The sequence below is a fragment of the Labeo rohita genome, chromosome 5, assembly GCF_022985175.1.
Source record: "Labeo rohita strain BAU-BD-2019 chromosome 5, IGBB_LRoh.1.0, whole genome shotgun sequence".
In the NCBI taxonomy this organism is placed as follows: domain Eukaryota; kingdom Metazoa; phylum Chordata; class Actinopteri; order Cypriniformes; family Cyprinidae; genus Labeo; species Labeo rohita.
The window spans coordinates 23,290,999-23,313,148 of NC_066873.1; the positions used below are offsets into that span (position 1 = coordinate 23,290,999).

Here is a 22,150-nt window from a genome sequence, read left to right on the forward strand (position 1 = left end):
TACATTACATAATGCTATCACTCACCAGCACACTAACCAAACACAGATATCTGACAGTGGATAAAACTACACATAAAATAAAAAATGATGAACAGATGAGAGGAGGAAGTGAGGAGAAAAAGGACACATGCTGTGTGTTCAGGGCGACGTTATTCCCTAAACGCACACTCACATTATCGGTTTAGACAAAGTTACATGAATAACCCAGATGTCCCAAAAAAGTTCTGCCCTCAAACTTTAGCTAAAAACTATTTAAATCAATCACTGGCCTAAAATAGCCATCTTAAACCAGGGCACACAGACTCATATATTACATACAGTCCCTCCCTCAGTCCCTCTCTCACATAGACACAAGCTCATTACACCATCCCATTCTGAATTTTCTAGCATATAGGTAGACTGACATTGACGCTGTTATCATTAATACTAGGAGCCTGGAGACACCCTGCATGATTCACCCGCTGAATAATTGTGACTTTGATACAAACTCAATCTCTGACCTGATTAAAAAGAGCGAGAGAGTGGCAGAGGGATAAAGAGAAAGAGAATTAAACAACATGGAGAGAACAAGAAAAAGAAAGAGTTTGAGGCTGTGCTCTATGCGAATCAGGTCAACTGAGATTTAGTAAGATGAGGCACGAGGTTTATTCGTCTTCATTTTTCTGCAGCTTGAAATGCACATTCATGGATTCCAAAATCAAACCAACTGGGATTTCCCGGTGACCCAACATTACTTATCCAGAAAAACGTCATTTCATATATAAATGTGTGGCTGAAAACCATGTCAAATTATTCAACTCTGCACTTTTATGTGTGTCAGCAAGCGTGTTTAATTCACTAAGAGCATTTAAGTCACTCAGATGTGTGTCCTATATTTTAGGGACCTCTGGGTTTGGTACCGAGGGACTTGCTGACCTATTCATAAGTGTGTTTCTAATTATGCTAATAAAGACTTAACAGGCCTGAGGCCTGCAAAGCCAAACATTATCTCATGAGGATGAGCTGTACACACAGGAACATTAATATGAATGTAATATAATTAAATAACGCGTTATTAATTTGAAAACATACACCACCAACAGACTGTGCAGCTTACGTAACCAGGTTATGCCTTTCTGTATGTTAAAATATCATTTGCTCCACCTCTCTCTCTCTCTCTGCAACTGGAATGAGAACAGGCTATCAGAACATGTGATGTTTCTTGTTGCTATGCAACCGGTATATGGGATGCTGGGTTATTCTGTGCGGTGTACAGCACTACATAACCATTCAAATGCACATCCATCTGCATCAGTGGCACACAATGAGGTAATGCATGTGAGATCCTTAAATAAATGCCAAGAGATCCTTAAAGGGGACATTGGATGCAAAATTCACTTCACATAGTGCTTGATTATTTGTCTTAGCATTGTGTGGACACAGCCACCCTACAGTGATAAAAATCATTCACTACTTTTTTTTTAATCTCGAAAAATCTCAATAATCAAGCTGTTTTGATTTTCTGAGCAGCATGATGTCATACTGCTTAGGCCCCACCCACAACCACTGACGGACTGTCCCGTATTAGCATATTTTTCACTCTCATCCAGTTGTACGCTGTCCACCATTTTCTCCACGCTTAAGCAGCTGTAGCGATAATGTCTCGTAAGCATTGCATGATGGTAACGTGCCACCAAATGCATTAAAAAACGGAAGAGAGGAGCGGGGTGAGCAGTAGTTCATTATCATTTAAAGAAACATGCACTGAAATGGGTTGCTGTGAACAGAGCGTTTTTTGACAACGTAAAAAGGGTGTTGTTTTACACGACCATTGAGGAATTTCAAACAAAGTATGTTGCAGACATTCAGTGAAGACCCTAAAGCATCCGATGTCCTCCTTAAATTAATGACAGACTTCAGAAAACATGTGTCAAACAAAGTTATTGGGGGGGCTGCAGCCCTGCAGAGTTTAGTTCCAACCTTGCTCCAACACACATACCATGCAGTTTTCAAATAAGCCTGAAGGACATGATTAGCTGGATCAGGTGTGTTTAATTAGGGTTGAATCTAAACTCTGCAGGGCTGTGGCCAGGATCTGAGTTTGACTCTCCTGCTCTAAAAGGATTGTCTTTGTTACGATCGCCAGCTGGAGTGCTCATGAGCTCTACTAGAGGGCACTCCAGCTGGCGATTGGAACAGAGAAAACATAAAGGCAAGATGGAACAATGGATGACTAGAAACATACAAACAATATTCAGCAATGCGAGTGTGTGTGTGTGTGTGCGCAACCTTTATAGTCCTCCTGATTGGAAATAGGTGGAGTCCAATAATAATTTCCTAGGCAGGGGTTATGGGAAATGAAGTCCAGAAAGAGTGGCAAAAGTAAGGGATGAAGTGCCCTCTAGCAGAGCTCATGGGTTCTCCAGCTGGTGATTGTAACACTCATTCTGTGGTGCAACTCTCTGAAAAATATTAGAACTTTAATTACAGAAAAATTAGAATTGTGCATAAATGTAACAAATATTTGTGGAAGCTGTTGTTTCTATTAATGGCATAGTTTATAATCAGAGCATGTAAGGAAGTTGCAGTTACGGTCCTCAAATTTGGTTGGTTTGACTCTGAGAAATCCCCATCTTTAATGCACAAACTCAGTAAGTGTTTAAGACATTGAATCATTCATTTAAACAATTTGTTTGAACACAATAATTCATTGAAGAATGAAACAAGTGACTAGCCTGCATCCAAAACCAAGTACTCCCATACTATATACTGTATAGGATGTGAAAATCCTTACATCCAAATCCTAATGTGTATTCCTAAAACACATTAAAAAATATATATATCTAAATGGTTTACTACTTCCACTAACAAATTGATTGTGTATCCAATGACAACATTTTAAAATTCATTATTTTAATTGAATTTAGTAACAGTAAAATACAATGAAAACAGTTCAGAGAAGGTGATTTAAAAAAATACACAACAACAATAATAATACAGTGTAAACTTAAATTAAAAAGTTTCTTTGAGCAGTTCCAGTCATTTTAAAATTCTATGAGTTTTCACAAGTTTCTTGATTTTTGTTCTCATCCTTTAAAGGGTTTTAAAGTACATCTTAGGGGACATCAGATTAAATTTGTTTATTTTATTTATTTATTTATTTTTTTTTAGCTTTTTTTGCATTTAGGGAGGTTTCTGGCATGTCTGCCAGCTCAGAAAAGCTGAAAAGAAAACACATAACCATTTTGTTATTGGCTGTCTTAGTCTAAAACTGTTTCAGCAAATGAGCTGTTTCAGTTTGCACCCGGTTTCTACGTAGTTAGCTGGCTATTTGAATAAGACCACCTCCAAGCCATATACAAAGTCCTAGGCAGCAATTCACGTGTCTTGTATCAACATGGGTGAGCAGTAGCTCATTATCATTTAAAGAGACATGCACCGAAACAAGTCGCTGTGAAAAGAGCTGTTTTTGACAAGGTAAAAAGGGTGCTGTTTTACACGACCAATGAGGAATTTTAACTAAAGTATGTTACAACCATTTCATGAAGACCCTTATAAAATCCCGCCAACTTATGGAAAACGGGCATCCGATGTCCCCTTTAAGATTAGTCTGTCAGTTCTGTCAATCTAAAATGTGACCCTGGACCACAAAACCATTCTTAAGTAGCACAGGTATATTTGTAGCAATAGCCAGAAATACATTGTATGGGTTAAAATTATCGATTTATGCCAAAAAACATTAGGATATTAACTAAAGATCATATTCCATTAAGACACCCGAAGTGCCACGGCGCCATATGCCAGCACCCTGTCTACAAGGCTATCGGTGCAGACAAACATATCAAACCGGAATTTTTGATTTGTAATATGCATTGCTAAGAACTTAATTTGGGCAACTTTAAAGCTGATTTTCTCAATATTTTGATTTTTCAGCACCCTCAGATTCCAGATTTTTAAATACTTGTATCTCGACCAAATACTGTCCTATCCTAATAACACATCAATGGAAAGCTTATTTATTCAGCTTTCAGATGATGTATAAATGATGGTTTTGTGGTCCAGGGTCACGAATGAGAACTAGAAAGGGCAACAAAAATAGATGGTTAATAACTGATGTGCTGCAGAAAATACGATTATCACATTATGTATATTTCTACTAATGACTGCACTTCATACACACATGCACACTGTATAGCTCATACTTATCAAATGTAGTACTACAATGATGCAATCTAACAAATTGTTCAAAAAAAAAACGAATCCATTCAAACACATTCACACTTTTAACTTTGTAGCTCTAAGCAGGTTGAAAACATAATGTCTGTTGTGGGCTGGTTCCTGACAGCAGCCAGTAAAATAATCATGCAACGACACACGGAGGATAATTCCGAAACGAAATGGCCATAGTCCCACTGAATGACAGTAAATGCCTACCATCGACCAGAAGAGATACAAGTGGAGTTCAGCTGAGTAGATACCCGATTAAGGACTCTGAGTCATACTGCACAATGAGACAAAAGAAAAAGTATTTTTGAGCTGAGGAATGACTCACAGTAGACCTAATCACATGCTATACTCAGAAATGACAAAAAAAGAGAAAGATACAGGTGACAACTGGGATGTGTAGGCTGATGAGTGAGTAGGATAAATTAGAAAGGAAACTAACAACTTAAATACACTTAAATGTATCATTTCAATCACACTCTTATCAATATCATCTTCTTTTTCTCTAACGACTTCATCACAGTGCAGCACTCACTGTGGTTGGTTGGCTGTGACTCGAAGCAATGGCTCCCCCGAGCGGCTAAACTCATTTAGAGCAGTAGAACATAATGACCTTGTTTACTGAACCCAGCCTCTGAGTCCAAATAAACAATTTTCACCAATTGGCCGTAACACTGTTATGTATCTGAGTCTCCATGGTATTTTATCTCCCCTCCCACATCAAGAATTGGTGAAATATAGAGATCAGAATCTTGCTTTGTCATCACTGTGTCCTTGAGCAAGGCACCAAACCCCAGGTGTTTCCACACAAACCGTCTCTGTAATTAGTCACTTTACATTAAGATCATCTGGCTACAATTTGACATCTAAATACATATATGAAGGACTTCTGGATAAAACTAACAGACTAAGAGACACATGCATATTCTTAGTTCTTAGAGGACAAAGAGCCTTGATACTTCTATTTAACATGCAAATCAATTGAGATGCATGAGTCCTAACGTTCAGTGTCACAAGAGACCTTTGGAGACCGTGCTCAGTCTTCATTGCATAGTCCAACGGGTAAATATGTTTATTAATTATTATGTTTCATAAGTAAATATGTGATTTTAATATGGAATTTGTGACTTGGTATTAAACTGTTGTATTAAAATGTTTAAAGGATGTTTTGTGATAGATGGGATTGAACATATGGTACATTGACTATAATGAATTAACAAATAACTATTACAGAAATAATACAATCTAAACTGTAAGATAAAACACAATACTTATGATTCACTTCCTACATGTTGTATGCTGTATTATGATGTGTAAAGTGTTAGAATTTTAGTTACACATCATGTCAAAAACCCACACACTATCCAGTATATAGGTTTTTGACAAGATGCATAAATAAAATTCTAAGACCTTTAGGGCATATTATGTTGTTTAGCTTTAATCAGTACAACTGAATTCATGCTGAATACCCATCATTAATTGCAAAAATGTTTAAGCCCTAACCCTAACCATTTTATTCAAATCTGAAAGGAAACAATAAACATACAAATTCATTTCAAAATGAACAAATGTTATTGGTGTGTTTGCACTGGATATGTAAGATGTCATTTAAATTAAAAGCTTTAATTTATAAACTGTAATTTATTAAATAGCAACACATCTTTTATCTCTTATCAATGTCAAACTATAGTTTGGTAACTCACTGAAGAGAAAAATCATTGTTAAATGCCTCAACAGCACAGTTAAACATGAACAAACAGTTTAATTTTTGGATGCGGTAAAGGCTAATTGTGGGAGTTATTTTTATTTTCCACACAGGCTACACAAAGACAGAGAGAGAGATACAAGATATGGCCAGATATGTTTGTGTGCTGGTCATCTCTGCAGGTTGGTACTTTCACATCTGATCATAATAGGTTCTATAATCAAGGCAAAATCATTAAAATGAATATCAGTCATGAACAGGGAACCAGCATTTAGACTGGGGAGTCCCTACATGCCTTTACTGTCTTATCTAAAGATTTGGGATAATGAAACATCACTAAGTCACATGGCAGTGACAAGTAGCTACAGTATAGCAGTGGGTAAGGGTGATGGATGAATAATAAAAATGTCAAATATTGCCAAACTTATCACGTTTTTCCTAATTGGTACATTCTGTAGACCTAAGGAGGAGAACCATAATCTTTTGCCAGTAGATAAAAATCCACCAGTACCGGTTCCATCTAACTGACCTGTTTAATATTTACGTCTTCTTTACATTCGTAGGGGTGATCATTTTGACTGGAATGCTGGCATCTTTGATGACAGGGTGCGAATTTTTATATTTCTTTAAAAATGTGACAGTCTAGTAAGAATTGTTAATAATTACCAGGTTTTTAATTCATGTCTAGGTTTCGAGGATCTGAGATTAGAATGAAGTCATCCAGAAATTCATTCACAGTCAACTCAGATGCAGCTCAAACAAAGATGACGACATTAGTGGGTGCATTAGATGTGACCGAAGGTGTGTTGAACACGCCGAAGGCACAAATAATCACAGACATTCCTGGAACTGCAACAAATATGATGTCTGGATCATCTGTGGTATCAAGAGCATCATCCGTTGCAACTGCTGAACCCTCTCGGCAAACAACAGCTGAGACAGCAGCAGCGAGTGCAGCTGGGGCGGCGAGATCTACAGCTGGGGAAACAATCGTCTCGTCTGAGACGATAGAGAAAGTTAATACACACACTTTACCTGGAACAAAAAAGGCAGAAACACAGGAAACAGTAGAAAAAACTCCAAGTGAAACAGTCACCACATGTACACAAATAGAAGAAACTACCAAAGTGGACACATTAACAAATACAGGTCCAAAAACACTTGAGGGAATAAGTGATAAAAGTAAAACAGATGTGACAATATTTGAGAAACCAGCAGAAGTAAGCATTATACCAAAACAAGAATCAGGGACAACCACATTTGCTCCAGCTATAACAGCTACAGCTAATATCAGGAGTGCAACTCCGATACCAGAAGCAGTGACAGACAGAGCAACAAATTTCATTATAAGTACACTGAAAACTTCACAAATCACACCTGAAAACAAAGCAACAACCAAAACCAGACTAGACGTAACATTTAGGACAGCAGCGGTTATGACTGAAACAAAAGTAGATTTAACTGAAGGAAAACCAGCACCAAGCACCATCATAAAAAGGCTAAAAACAGCAGGAACAGAGCCGTCTAAAGTTGAAACAAGCGAAGAAAACACAGCTAGACCACAAAAATCTTCTCAAGCTATAAAAACTACAAATGCTCCAACATTAAAGCTTCTAACTATGATTCTAACTGCCACTGGAAAACAAGCAAAAACAGTGGAAAATCAATTAAGTACAGCCGGTACAAGCGTAACAATAAAATCAAATGTGTTAAGGACAATTAAATCCACCGTAAATTATTTAAACACCATTTCACCAAAGAGACAGACTGCTAAAGCGTCTGACAAGTTGACAACTCGGTCACACAAGACTGTATCACCGTGTAGAGGTAAATGTAAAACCAAATCTACTACTAAGAATACTACAAGCAGACGAGGCCAGGTACAGAAGCCCCTGCCCTCTGATAAAAGTTTTTATTCTGCCATCACTATGGGTAGCATCCTAGTTATATGTGGCCTGCTAGCTCTTATTGTGTTTATAAAGGATTTTCTTGGGCCCAAATAAAATACTCAGCATATTCAAATGTTGGCTGATCATTTCATAAATTAAAATTGAGAATTTGTTTTAAGATGTAAATAAACAACTGGATAAATAACTATTCATGACTGATGATTTTTTGCCATAGGGATAGTCCACCCAAGATGAAAATTATGTCATCATTTACTCACCCTCATGTCATTCCAAACCCGTAAGACTTTCTTTCTGTTGTCTGGTTTTGTCCACACAATATAAGTCAATGGCAATCAAAACCGTTTGGTTACCAACATTCTTTAAAATAACTTCTTGTGTGTTCCGTGAAAGAGATTTAGTTACGCAGTTCAATGCAGTGGCGTGACAAGTCCATACGCAAAAAACATTTAGGTCAATAGGTTAATGTGGGCTCCAAAGCTCATTATTGTTGTCTCTTCTGAGGTAAATCACGTTACATGACTATTCACAAGATGTTTTACTGATGGTATAAATACTTTGAAGTACTATTTAACATTATTTGTAGTGTGCCAGCCACCCAAAAATTTGGAGAAAAAAAAATTCAAACAGATTTGGTGCAGTAACAATGCATCTTAAAGACACTTTCGAAAAACGTATAGATCACGTTCAAATAATACAGAAATTGTTCATTTTATCCTTCGTTTAGATCATAATTTTTAAACATTATATAGTTAATTGAAAGGTTGAAGACTAAAGAGTAGAAGAATAAACAACATTAATATGTCTTTCACAAAAAGGAAATGTATTACTTTTAATCAATAAACTCGCGAGAACCCACCATATAGGTCATTATTCTTATACCTAAATATGATTCCCCTGTAACACCATGTGTGGAAGTGTGCTTGGTATTAATGTTGGTGTTTATGGCCTAATATCACAGCAGTGAAGGTAAACTGGAGACATTACGTATTTATTCGGGGAAAAACGGCCTTCCGAGACGACTTAATATGACGTCATAAAGAGCCTTTAAAGCGATCTTAAAAGAAGCGTTCTAATAAATGACCTTTGGAAATTCAAGTTGCGGATGATGTAGCGGTTGTCCTCACGGGATTACTGACAGGTTTCTCTGTTGTAACTCCGTGGTAATTTACCTGCTGCCCGGTACGAGTTAGCGCCCAGTTTCACACGCAGACCCCTTGTGGTATGTAAAAACACGTGAAGTCATTATAGTTGCCCCCGCCTGCTGGGCTGTGGTGCATGTAGGTGTGCAGGGGGGGCCGGGTAGACTCATAAATGACCGGTGTGGTGTTTTGTGTTGTGTGTGGTAGGGGGTGTCACACGGTGATTGACAACAGGAGGCCGAGATGGTTATTCTCTCCAACCAAATAAGCTTTAATGGTTTATAGCAAGCCCACCCGACCCCGCCCTTCATTAGTAATGGTTGTTAATCACTGGTAACACCTGCTATAAACCATATTTATGAGTAGATAGAAATCAAATACATATTCAAAATAATGAGGAAAATAAATCACCAAAGAGCTCAAAGTACATTAATGTTGTTTAATGAACTGCAATAAACTGACCTGAAACTGAATGATTATTGTGTTGTTGTCTTGATTTAAACTCTTCAAACTCATGATTCAAATCCAGCCAGATGCAGCATCCAAAGACTAAAGAGAAAAAAATCAGAACAGAATCAGTGTTTGAAAATGGTCAATAAAACAGCTTGTAAATAGCATAACAGTCATAACATAACCTCAGAAACGGCAACAATATCCACCGTTTTCTTCAACATATAAGTAAGCCTGTGGGTGAAACTTCTGTGTCATTAGTTGCTATATGGAAATAACGAGAAGAATAACAATATGTGCAGTAAATGATAAAACTGTTTGCAATAAAAAACAGTGTGATAACGATTAGGATAACACATTAAAATAATACGGTAAGACTCACCAATTTGCAATATCAAGCAGCAAAATTAGCTGGTTTGTACAGCCAAAAATAGCTGGCCGCGAATGAGTCCAGAAGCCAGACACAGAATTACAAATGACTGTTCCCACTCTTACGGGAACAAAAAGGTGGATAACTGGCAACACTGGTTTATTATTTTCATAAATCAGGCAGTTAACCATCACAAATCTTTTTTTTTTTTAGGGTAGATGGAATTTTCTCAATGATTAACTTTATTCACACAATATAACATAACAATAATTGAAAATATTATGGTAGGCTACTAAAACACTGCTATTTTTACTAAATTACTTAATGCAAACATTAAGTGGCCCAAAACACAAAGAGACAGAAAGAAAGTTAAAAAAAAAAAAAATACTCACTACTCACATTTTTTGTTGTAATTACTCAAATTAAATGTAATTCTTTCAGCAAATTCATCCACAATGTCCTCTGTGTTTAATTTAAGGCTTTGTGTAGCCTATTCTCAATGGAAAGAATGGCTGCTTTCGATAGTCTTTTGATAAAAGAGAATTAAAATGAAAGAAATAGAATCAAAATAATGCAAGTGTCACTGAAGCTATACGTAATACAGCTGTGATACAGTATTTTCAACTAGCTAGCTACTAGTTTTTATTATTGTTAATTATTATTTTGTTTAGCCGTGGCAATGCAGCATTTGCATGTAGTTTTAAAAAAGTCCTACGCAGTTGTATGGTAGCAATATAATGAACGCACCCAAGAAATTACTGAGCCCTGCACATGCCATGCAGACTATGCATTTATTCCACAAATTAAGAATACGTTCCCTCATTTTTAATTAAAAGGTCCCCCTCGGCAGGCCCCTAATCAGCCTGGGCCCATATGCACTTGCACTGCATACCCAGACGGTACGCCCTGGTTTAATGACATAAGGGTAATAAAATAATAACAGAATGTTTATTTTTGGCTGAACTGTCCCTTTAAAACTCAAGAAACTGTAGAAAAACATACTAATTGTATGACTGTGTTTGTTTTTAATAATTTGCTTGTAGTAAGTAGGCCTATGTTTTCTACAATTTGCCTGCTAAAACGAGTGCCGGTTGGTTTGTTTTAGCTGGTTGTCCATCCTGGTCATAGCTGGTTTGCAGGCTGGTTTTAGAGGGGTTTTGACCAGCCAATCAGCTTATGCTGGTTTTAGCTTCTTTTTTCTTGCTTTTAAACTTGTTTAAATTTGAGTAAACTCAATAAACAGTTTAAGAAAGTAAAAATGCAACCGCAATAATCATGATTATTGTTTAATACTGATCAGTACAACTCAATACAAGATCCTCCTAACATCCGATGTATCATAAAATGCGTCTCAGCTAATCAAAAACATCTATTGTGAAAACTGGATACCTGTTGTAAACAAAGTACAACCTGCGAAGATGCTCCGCCCCCGAGAAGTCCACTGATTGGCGGAATGCCTTATAACAGATTGGTCAGAACCCGTGATTGGTCACTTGTGTTAGATCTTAGTATAGCGTTTAGTAAGTTAGTGAGCTAAATTAATAATGTTTTTTGACCGTCACTAACGGCTGGCGTTATTGTTTGAAATGTAACCAGATAGTGTACGCCCGTAAGTGCAACGGAATGCAACAATTGAGTTTAACCACAATAGTCCCGGAAGAAAATAGATCACATGCCTCCGCAGGCGGAACTCACATGGCCTCGTTGGCGCAGTAGGCAGCGCGTCAGTCTCATAATCTGAAGGTCGTGAGTTCGAGCCTCACACGGGGCAAAAGTTTTTAATCATGACACGAAGAGTACATACTTACGTACACGTACCAGTGAAGACGCACTTTTGTCGACTGAGACGGAAATGTAGGATGGGATGCAAGTGAAGTACACTAACCTAGTACTGAGTGTACTACACAGAGACTCTAACGTAAATGACCGTCGTGTACGCTTCATCTGCGAACGGTTTTGCAGTATAAAGCTTTATATGTTTATATGACATGAAAAACCGTCTTGAATGTAAGCGTTTTATAAACGTGAAAGGAATGATGTCTTCACGGATGTTTTTGATTCAGAAAGAGCGCAAACAATGGTATATTTGTGCTGTTGTACTGCCCCCTAGTGCCAGAAACAATAATAAAAAAAGATTGTGCTTGTTTTTGTCACTAGGCGGAGGTACAACACCACAGACTTTCAAATGACTAGAATGACTATATTAATATTCCCGCTAAGAAATGTAGTGTGTAAATTGTAAACTGACCTCAAACAAGGTGCTTGCAGTAGTTTTTTAAGTTCCATCGATACATTTAAATTCCAGTTTGGCACATGTAAAGTCTGTTTCCTCTCTGTTTCAGGTTATTGACAGACTGTAAACCAATCACATCATACTGAAACAAATCTATGAGCTGATCTTTGTATATAGTAGCACTATGTGCTGTAGTATTACTGTATTTGATTTTTTTTCTCTCTTTCAGTTCATAAATGAATGAGAATCTAATGATGTAATTTTCTAAGCAGCTATTATTGTTTAAAGTTAAAATTAGACCTTTTTTTGGTTCAAATGGTTGATATGATATGAGTAGACCCAATATTTTGTGTTCAGTTAGGGATAACGTCTATAGAAAGCTAACCAAGCTGACAAATATGGTTTCCCTCATACATAAAGAAGTACATAAAGAAAATGACAGTCAGCTGCACTCAGCGTTGAGAGTTTGACTTCTTTTTATTCTTGTTTATTAATTTATCTTCATTTCTTTGGTAAATGCACTTGTGAAGTTATTAGGTCTATTTTATTTCTGTGAAACACAGTTTTGACAAAGCAAAAAGTATTAAAGAAACTGAAAACTTTTTTTTCATTCTGTTTCAGTAGAACATTTTTGCACAATTTAAATGGTTTAGAAAACCAAATCATCACTGCCATCTTTGTCGATGACTAACTTCATATAAAACGATAATATGCTCAGTGCAACCAAAGAACGATGACAACGGTTGCATTATCAAATAAATGTACAAACAACATACAAAGCAAATTAATAAACAAAACACTATCAATAGTGAACAACAGACATCAATACAAACAAAGGAATATCACAAAAATCAAATGATCATTGATATCAAACTGAAGGAGGGCAGAAACCAATAAGAAACAAATCACTTTAGTCTTACAAACTGAAATCCTAAAAAGAAAGTAAATGAAAAATTAAGAAACACTGAAAAAGCACAATATTTAACAAAATGGTGCGCTATGATAAAACGTGCCGAGCAGCAACATAATTACAAAAAAAAGAATCCACTTAAGTTAAAAGAGACACATTTCATCCGAAGTCAATCCCTCATCCAACAACAAACACATTTTCAAATGGGTGCAAACAGGTATGAATAAAAGTATACAATAAAAGCAACATAACAAAGAAGTTAATGATTAATTCCTAACATAAGAAAACGATTAACAGGAAACGAGAATGTGAAACATGAAATGCTTTTTTGTGTGTGTTTATAGGTAAATGTTCATAATTGCACTTATACTAAATTTGCTGATATGTATTAGTGGTGGCATATGAATATTTCTGTATGTACATGAGAGAGTGAGCGCAGCGCTGTTATTGAACCCTAGAGCGTATACACACGTTCGGTCGGCGTGCCGCTACAAATCCGAGTTTACAGTGACATTTGAATGAACCGAGGGTGTTAATACAGCGTGCATTTTTACAGGGGCTCTGCCCTGTCCCTCGGGCCGCACACTCGTCGATATCTAGAGGAAGAAAGAGAGAAGGAGCATCAAAATATATCTGGCCATACACTTACAGATGATGAATCATGACCTCAGTTTCAGGAAAAATGATTAAGTGTGGGTGTGTTTGACGATCCGCATTCATACTCACCTATACAGCGTGTTCGCGAGTGGTCCAGTACAAATCCAGTATTGCACTCGCACATCGTACCCAGATAGGACCGCACGCAGCGTCCGTTAGCACAGCTACACTCGTCTGAGTCTTCCTCTGAACTGTCTCCCTCTGAACATGTGAAAGTGACAGAAAGAGTCATGAAAACTTGAGCCAGGTTTGAGTCTTTCTGTTTAGCTGAAGTTAACTAACACTGGGAAGGTCACCTGGGTTGTAATTGGAGAAAGCTGCCAGGAACTCCCCCTCTCCATCAGACTCAGTCTCCAAATGCATCTCACACAACCTGTTAAAAAGCACTGCACACACACCAAAACAAATTTAAAGTTGTTTGATATTTCATAACAATTATCAAACAAAAGTATATGGATGTAGCCTGCTAAATGGAAATGTTACAGCTGAATGCATGCAACATTTTTTTTATGTTTTTTTTCTGATTAGTACATTCATTCAAAACTTTTAATCACATTAAACTGGATTCTGTATTTAAAATAGTTTTTTTTTAACATTCTATTCATTAAAGAATCCTACAGAAAAACAAAATGTATCACAGTTTACGCAAAAAATTAACCGTTTTCAAAATGATAATAATAATAATTGTTTTTTAGTCAGAAAATCAGCATATTAGAATGATTTCTGAAGGATCATGTGACACTGAAGACTGAAGGAATAGCTGTTGAAATTTAAGCTTTGCCATCACAGGAATAAATTATATTTTAAAAGAAATTCTAAAATAAAGAACACCCTTGGTAATAAGACTTGTATGGCTTAATATAACGTAAATGAGGTCTCTTACTGAAATATGTAGTAGAAAACCCATGAAAGATTTATGTTTTTTTGCATTTATGTTGTTTTACATATTTTGGACTATGGGGGGGTGCCATTATTTAGATGACGTTAAATTGCTGCACTTGGTTGCTATTTTTACCACAACACAGCTCGGAAAATAAAATACTGATACAATGCCATATTGTGCGACTTTTAGTTGTAATTTTCAGTTGAAGTCTTTACTGCTTTCCTAGCAATAAGAAGATGAGAAAAGAATGGGAAGATGTGTGTGGACAAATAAAACTTTCTAAAGACCCTTGTCTCGTTCTCTCCACTTAGCCCTGTTGCCTTTGAGGCTTTTAGTAGACCACTACTGAAAGAGCTTACAAACGGCAGAGACAAGAAACGTTGGATGCCATCCTGGCACGATGTAAACATGCAGACGCTTGTCATGAAGCTGCAGGCACTGAAGGAGTTTCTCAGCATGGATTTGTGGGGAAAAATTTGATGGTACGGCATTTGGTTTAAGCCTGTGGTTATATCCATGGCCACCTGTAAGCTTTTTCAGTAGCTGTGGTCGTCGTATTAGTATTTTATTTTCCGAGTTGTGGCAAAAATAGCAACAGGTAGCAGCAGTAGCTCACCGAGTGCAGCCATTTCACATCATCAAAATAATTCCGTCCCCATAGTCCAAAATATATATAAGGCGATATTGTTTTTAGGACTGCCCCCTAATAGTCAACTAACTGTTAGTTGACGAGAAGAGTTTTGAATTTATTTGAAATTTTATTAGTAGCTTAGTCGCAGAAAAAAAATTCCACAGAAAGTTGTAAAGTCACGCAGTTTGTGAAGGACAGATCGTTAACGGCTGGTCTATGTGGAAATAAAGTACATCGGGCAGGACATACAAACGCTCAACTCATCGCTCAAAATCATTCATCGACGTCAAATATGGCTTTTTATCTGAAAGATGTATGTAGTAGCAACTTTCCATAGCAGCTCAATCTAATGTTAACCTAGAAAAATGTGCGCTATTGAAGTGTCTGTGTGGAGTGTGGAAGCTGAACAGTAGCGCACTCACTGCGTGACAGATGGAGGCGCCAGTGCAGTTAAAATACGTCATTTTTGGTCATACAGATAAGAGTAATACATCTTTTGAATCTGTAAAGACTCTACATTTATTTGTGTGCACTCACAATAACAACAAAACGTTGCACTTTTGTAAAATAACGAAAGCAAACAGGATGCGCTTTCTGCCGTCTTGGTCTCTGTGAACCTGAGAGTGAAATTTTGAAACTCTATGTATACTTGCCTTACAGACATGAAAAATAGAGTGAACTACTACTACAAATAACTGTCTACTTAAAAAAAAAACAGTTCAAATAAAAAACAAATATTCTCAGATTATGGAATCTGTATGAAACCTGCATACAGGCACACTACTGCGAAAAATGATGAGTTTATAGAAAGCACTAGTTTATCAATAAATTATTAAAACATTAATGCAGCCTCCTTGCTGCTTTTTTCTGACACATTCATAATTATTATATCTGCCGGCGTGCTGTGGCAAGCTTTTTTGTGTGCGCTTATTAGGCTACGTAGGCAATTAAAGGCTCATTATTATGATTCATATGGTTTATTAATAAACATGCGACTAATAGTTGACTAATGCTTAAAATGAAAGACAACTAGTTTACCGGAAAAATCTTTAATCGAGAGCAGCCCTGGATTTTTTAAATAAAGTAAATGCTTCATCCAGATAAGTATTAATACCATGGGTTCCTTTTAAAAAACATTATTTTAAACTGTAAGGATATTCCACAATATGACTGTTCTTACTGTAATTTTGATCAAATAAATGCAGCCTTCTAAGAAGAGTTTTTTTTTTGTTTGTTTTTTTTTGCAATACCTGAATTTCTATTAGGACAGGTCCGGCACTCCGGGCCCCAACCTCGACCGTAGTGACAGCAGCACTCAGAGTACGTCACAGTTATCTCATTTTGTGGCATAGTGCACATAAGATCCTCATCAACTTCCTGGAAACATATGTCCTTATGTGCTGCGGTGCGGTCTGAGAAAGACAGAGATGAGATATATACAAAATACAATATACAGAGGGAGAGAAGAAGAAAGAAATGGAAAAGTAGGTGGAAACAAAGGCAACTTCAACTCTGTAGCTGCTAAAATATCTTTAATGGTCTGTGCTCAGCAGTCATGTGGTGAACCGAGAAATAACTTGTGGACTGCCAAGCTACATAAAAGCCAATCAAGAAAAAAAAACACTGTTTCCACTAATCACAAGTCTGCATGCCGACTACTTGTGATACGCACCATCATAGACGCATTGCTTGAGGGCTGCACTGAAGGTGTGTGGCTGCTTGCAAATGCAGTGGAAGGAGCCGGGAGTGTTGACACATCTCCCGTTCCTACAGTAGGAGGGATCCTCACACTCATTCACATCTGAAAGGTGCACCACAGACACACCCGTTACTAAAGAGATATACAGAGAGAAGGACAGATAGAGAGAAAAAAGCAGGAGGGAGGAAGACAAGAAGAGAGACATCAGAAGCACACAGTCTTGGTGAGAACTTCAATAAATGCCTGGAGTTATTTCATCTTTACTATTTCAGAAAGAGCAGTTGAATTTCTTAGGAAATGAATAGCCTAACACATTTTGTGCCATGATAAATTTACATTACATTATAAAAACTCATGCCATTTTTTAATATGACTGTGATGTTCCTGTAAAACTATACTCACCCGCCTGCTCCTCAGGTGTTACGCAGCTGTTACGGTCAGTTGCCAGAATCCAGGGAGGCGTGCAGATGCAATAATACGAATCTTGGGTGTTTACACAGCGCCCATTTTTGCAGTTAGCAGGGTCCTGACATTCATCCACACCTGAAGCAAAAAATGTTACATTATAACGCAATGCTCAAGAAACATTATTATATAACTTCAATATCGCCCTATATCGCTGCAGAAGTACCGACCCAGTGTTTACAAAGTGAACATGCAAAGAAGATCAAACGCCCTTTACAAAAAAGGTAAAACAGCGGTGTAGGATGATTCTGAAGTTGGGGAAGAAAATAAGATCTGAGTTTTTCGCCATACCCTAACTGTCATGAACCGGAACAGAGTTCACGCAGAGCTAGACAAGACGAGCATTTGAGGTTAAAAAGTATATAAACTATAAATGTATCTTATTTAAATAAATAAGATAAGAGCCTTCTTCCTCGGCTGGGATCATTTAGAGCCTTTTGAAGCTGCATTTAAACTGCATTTTGGAAGTTCAAACACAGGGGGCCATTACAGAAGTCCACTATATGGAGAGAAATCCTGAAATGTTTTCCTCAAATTTTTTCCTCAAAAAAGTCAGAAAAAAAGTCAGCGAATAGACTTGTACCTGAACTATAAAGGGGACTCAACCCTCTTTTTATTTGTGGTATACTGTCTCAGTCTAAATTACATCCACACTGGTGTTTTAGGAAGCCAAACAAATTAGAATATTATAACAATAATAACAACGACAGTAACAGCCATACATTGTAAAACAATTGCACTGCAAAATAAATGAAAAAATAAATATATCATAGGTATACTATTTTTGCTTTACACTACTGTAGGGAAATTACAATACCTCTTTCCTAATTTCTACACTTGAAAGAGATATTTTAAATTTGGACTGCAGTAACATTAACCATTTAAACTGCTAGCGGTCAACAATTTAAACTGCACTTCTAATTTTTTATTTTGGCAGAAACGAAGGAAAACTGTAGCTTCAGTGAAAACAGGTTTACAAAATGCGTCTCACCAAAAATCTAGTGAAATGTTATAATCTGCTGTGAAAATAAAGCATAACTGGTGGCAGTTGCGTTCCCAAATATGCACTAAACTCACAGTACATGCAATAAACACACTGCTGTTCTGAAGTGCGGAAAACACAGAATCACAAGCTGATCGCCTGAATGAAGTACACGCTACAATTTGAAACGTGCAGCGAAAAACAGATTTGATGAAGGGATTAAGTCATATTGCATTTTCTGTTTTAGTTCATTTTACAGATACTGTGTGAAAGCATAATGGCCCAAAACACAACTTTAAAGACCTTTTATGTTAGAATAAGAAGTTTAAATATATTTTAAAAACTACACTTTTTGCCGGCAAAACCTATCGTTTCATATCTTCATATGACCATGATAATATGGAGACAGTTTTGCTATCGCAATATCATGATATTGATAATATTGTTACATCCCACATTTATATGGTATTAATAAACCACATAAATCCCTACATCCCTAAAACTACCAAATGGGTCAAAATCTAATCTAGTGTAAGCAAATAGAATTTTTTTATTTATTTTTTTGCTTTGAACAGAAACATGCTGCTGCGTCAGTACACAGAGTGTTCTGTCTGCACCTGGGCCACAGCCTCGTTGGCGCAGTAGGCAGCGCGTCAGTCTCATAATCTGAAGGTCGTGAGTTCGAGCCTCACACGGGGCAAAAGTTTTTTTTTTTTTTTAAAGGTGCCTTCACTACCAAGTGTAACACACTTGATCAGAAACTTGTACCTGTAACTGTGGGAAAGACACACTTCTTGTTAAAAGCATCAGGGACCCAGGGTGGGTTGCAGGTGCAGTAGAAGGAGCCTCGAGTGTTCACACAATGACCATTGGTACACAGGGACTCATCATGACATTCATCCACATCTACGGGGGAAAGAGAAACAGAATATTGTGTGAAGTAATTTTACAATGCATTTGAGTTTGATAAATATGAAAGATGTAAGGTTTACGGATGTATTTGTGTTTAAAATAGAAGTGCTGTACCTGTGTCATTCTACTGCTCCCTAGTGGCTGACACAAAAAAAATCCTTCTTTCTGCCACTAGCAGGCAGTACAACAGCACAGAAAAACTTTGATTTTCAGTACCATTATCACACTGGTTTTATGAAAATTGCTTTTATTCTTGTTTTTGGAGTATTTTATAAAATAACTGAATATGCCTTTATACAGTACTGTTCCAAAGTTTGGGGCTGGTAATATTTCAAAAATATTTCTGAAATAATCTTTAATGTGCACCAAGGCAGCACTTATACTTAAAAAAAAAAGTGATATTGTGAAATATTATTACAGTTTAAATACCTCTTTTCTACTTGAATATATTTTAAAATATAATTTATCCCCATGATGCAAAGCTGAATTTTCAGGAGCCATTCCTCAAGTCTTCAATGTCACATGATCCTTCAGAAATCATTCTGATATGCTGATTTAGTGCTCAAGAAATATTTCTTATTATAATCATGTTGAAAACAGTTACACTACTTAATATTTTTTGTAAAAATTATGATCCATTTCTTTTCAGGATTTTCTGAACCCTCAAAAATCCTTCAAAAAAATCAGTTTTTTTTTTTTGAAGTTCAAACTTTACAATGTTACAATGAATTCAGACTTTTTTTCTCAGAATTGCTTGATACAAACTTGCAGTTCTGACTTTTTTCTTAGAATTTTGAGATATAAACATAAACTGAGAAATAAAATTGCAATTCTCAGAAATGCAAGATATAAACTCAGAATTGTGACTTTTTTCTTAGAATTTCGTGAGATCTCATAAATAAAGTCAAAATTGTGAGATATAAACTTGAAATTCTAAGAAAAAAAGTCACAACTGCAAGAAGAACAGTCACAATTGCAAGATACAAACTCACAATTCTGACTTTTTTCTTAGAATTTCGTGTTTGTATCTCAATTCTGAGAATAAAGTCAAAATTGTGAGATATAAACTTCAAATTCTGAGAAAAAAAGTCTCAGAAAAGAGTTTATATCTCACAACTTCATAACTTGCAATTGCATGTTTATATTACGCAATTCAGTTCAGGTCTCAATTCTGAGAAAAAAATTCAGAATTGTAAGTTTGTATCATGCAATTCTGAGTGGAAAAAGAAATGTGATATAAACTTGTGATATAAAAAATTGTAAGTTTATATGTCACAACCTTTTTTAAAAATTTTTACTCAGTGGCGAAAACCTTTAAAAAAAAACTTTTAAGCAGTAGTGTATATGTCCATGTAAATGTGTATATGGACAGTAAAATGTGTGTATTTGTGTGTTATTTTACCGATACATTCCAGTAGATTGCTGTCATAGTAAAATCCCTGTTGGCAGTAGCATTCAAAGCCAGGCTGTGTGTTCATACATCGTCCCTCCTTACAGATCTCGTTAGAGAACAGCACACACTCATCAATATCTGGAAAGACAGCATGAAAGAGAAGATTTAATTTATTATGTGAAGGAGTATATGTTTGGGTGTTTGTGAATACACATATCCATGCACATATACCTCTGTGCACAGGCAATCCATAGTCAATCTTTTGTTCCTCATGGTAAAATCCTCTTCCATCAGGACACAGAGAGAGATACTCCGCTGGAAAAACAAGACAACATCAATCAAACACTCACAGACCAATTTACCTGTCATCCATTTATAAATACAAGCATTCATTTGTAATCTAACCTGAGTGGTAGACAGGACAGGGGTAGATCTCACAGTGATCTCCCCATCCCACACCAATAGAGCAGCAGCACTCCTGTTTAGTAACGTTGGTTGCCAGGACACTATCGCAGAACACGGTGTCATCCAGATTTAGGTAGCACTCCTTCTTATCATCCCGAACGACCTCAATTTCTATGTGGGAAAAAACAGAAGCAAATAAACTGAACTTTGTAGAACGAACAAAATAGGAAACTCACGTGATCAAACACACTAAACCAACTCTAACCTTCACAGCTGTGTTTGTCTTCAGACAGTCTGAAACCATCATTGCACACGCACACATATCCACCCTGTCTGTTCTCGCATACGCCGTGAGGCTGACACAGACTCCTTTCCAAAGCGCACTCATCTATATCTGAGAGAGAAAGTGTAAAAGGGTGAACAAGAGGACTAAGACCAGGATGAGCAATCAGGTGATGTAAAAAGTGTGAAATCCCATACCCTGGCATCGTCGCCCGCTGACGAGCATGTATCCTTTCTGGCACTCGCAGCGGTAAGAGCCCATCGTATTGATACAGCGTCCTCGCTGACAATTGGAAGCTCGCTCACACTCGTTAATATCTAAAGAGATCAAAAACATTCTTACTGATTCACACATAGTGAGCATTAGAGAATTGTTTCAGCTTTATTAGTAGGGTTACAAAAGATGTACACTATCATTCAATAGTTCAGTAATTATTTTTTCCAACAAAATCATTAAATTCATTAAAAGTGACTTAAGGTTTCTATCTTAAATACAGTCATGGTCAAAAATATCGGCACCCTTGCAATTCTGTCAGGAAATGCAACCCTTTTTTCAGAAAATTGTTGCAGCTGCAAATGCATTGGAACAACACACAAAAAAAACAGAGAAGAAAAGTCAAATCTGATACAATTCCACACAGAACCCAAAAAATGCACTGGACAAAATTATTGGCACCCTTAACTTAATATTTGGTAGCACCCCCTTTGGAAAAAATAATTAATAATTAATCGCTTCCTGTTGCCATGAATGAGTTTCTTACACCTCTCTACTGGAATTTTGGACCACTCTTCTTTTACAAACTGCTCCAGGTCATTCAGATTTGAAGGATTCCTTCTCCCAACTGCTGTTTTGAGATCTTTCCACAAGTGTTCCACAGTCAGATCTGGACTCATTGCTGGCCATTTCAGAATTCTTTTGTT

The 22,150-nt window shown here is 36.8% G+C and overlaps 2 protein-coding genes and 2 non-coding genes across 7 annotated transcripts in view; 3 read left to right on the forward strand and 1 right to left on the reverse strand.

Moving 5' to 3' along the window:
- The first annotated feature begins 5,175 nt into the window (after positions 1-5,175).
- LOC127164972 (mucin-5AC) lies at positions 5,176-9,185 on the forward strand. The gene is made up of 4 exons (XM_051109182.1): positions 5,176-5,265; positions 6,022-6,090; positions 6,472-6,514; positions 6,597-9,185. Exons 2-4 carry the CDS (start codon positions 6,054-6,056, stop codon positions 7,909-7,911), a joined length of 1,395 nt encoding a protein of 464 aa, XP_050965139.1. The 5' UTR covers positions 5,176-5,265; positions 6,022-6,053; the 3' UTR covers positions 7,912-9,185.
- A 2,290-nt stretch (positions 9,186-11,475) lies between these two features.
- On the forward strand, positions 11,476-11,548 carry trnam-cau (transfer RNA methionine (anticodon CAU)). The gene has a single exon. It is a non-coding gene; the product is annotated as a tRNA-Met (tRNA).
- A 920-nt stretch (positions 11,549-12,468) lies between these two features.
- The window catches only part of ltbp3 (latent transforming growth factor beta binding protein 3), a 48,454-nt gene continuing 38,772 nt past the window's right edge, over positions 12,469-22,150 (reverse strand). For 2 of the 4 annotated variants that reach the window (XM_051109176.1, XM_051109174.1), the window contains exons 19-30: positions 21,428-21,547; positions 21,213-21,341; positions 20,948-21,118; positions 20,774-20,857; positions 20,552-20,680; positions 19,006-19,143; positions 17,193-17,333; positions 16,764-16,892; positions 16,342-16,503; positions 13,874-13,963; positions 13,647-13,778; positions 12,469-13,516 (exon numbers count right to left, since the gene is read on the reverse strand). In XM_051109176.1, the coding sequence (XP_050965133.1) occupies positions 13,365-13,516; positions 13,647-13,778; positions 13,874-13,963; positions 16,342-16,503; positions 16,764-16,892; positions 17,193-17,333; positions 19,006-19,143; positions 20,552-20,680; positions 20,774-20,857; positions 20,948-21,118; positions 21,213-21,341; positions 21,428-21,547 (1,577 nt within the window). In that variant the 3' untranslated portion in view covers positions 12,469-13,364. Of the gene's footprint in view, positions 13,517-13,646; positions 13,779-13,873; positions 13,964-16,341; positions 16,504-16,763; positions 16,923-17,192; positions 17,334-19,005; positions 19,144-20,551; positions 20,681-20,773; positions 20,858-20,947; positions 21,119-21,212; positions 21,342-21,427; positions 21,548-22,150 lie in introns of all 4 variants that reach the window. The other 2 variants (XM_051109173.1, XM_051109172.1) reach the window with 1 other exon arrangement.
- On the forward strand, positions 18,865-18,937 carry trnam-cau (transfer RNA methionine (anticodon CAU)). The gene has a single exon. It is a non-coding gene; the product is annotated as a tRNA-Met (tRNA).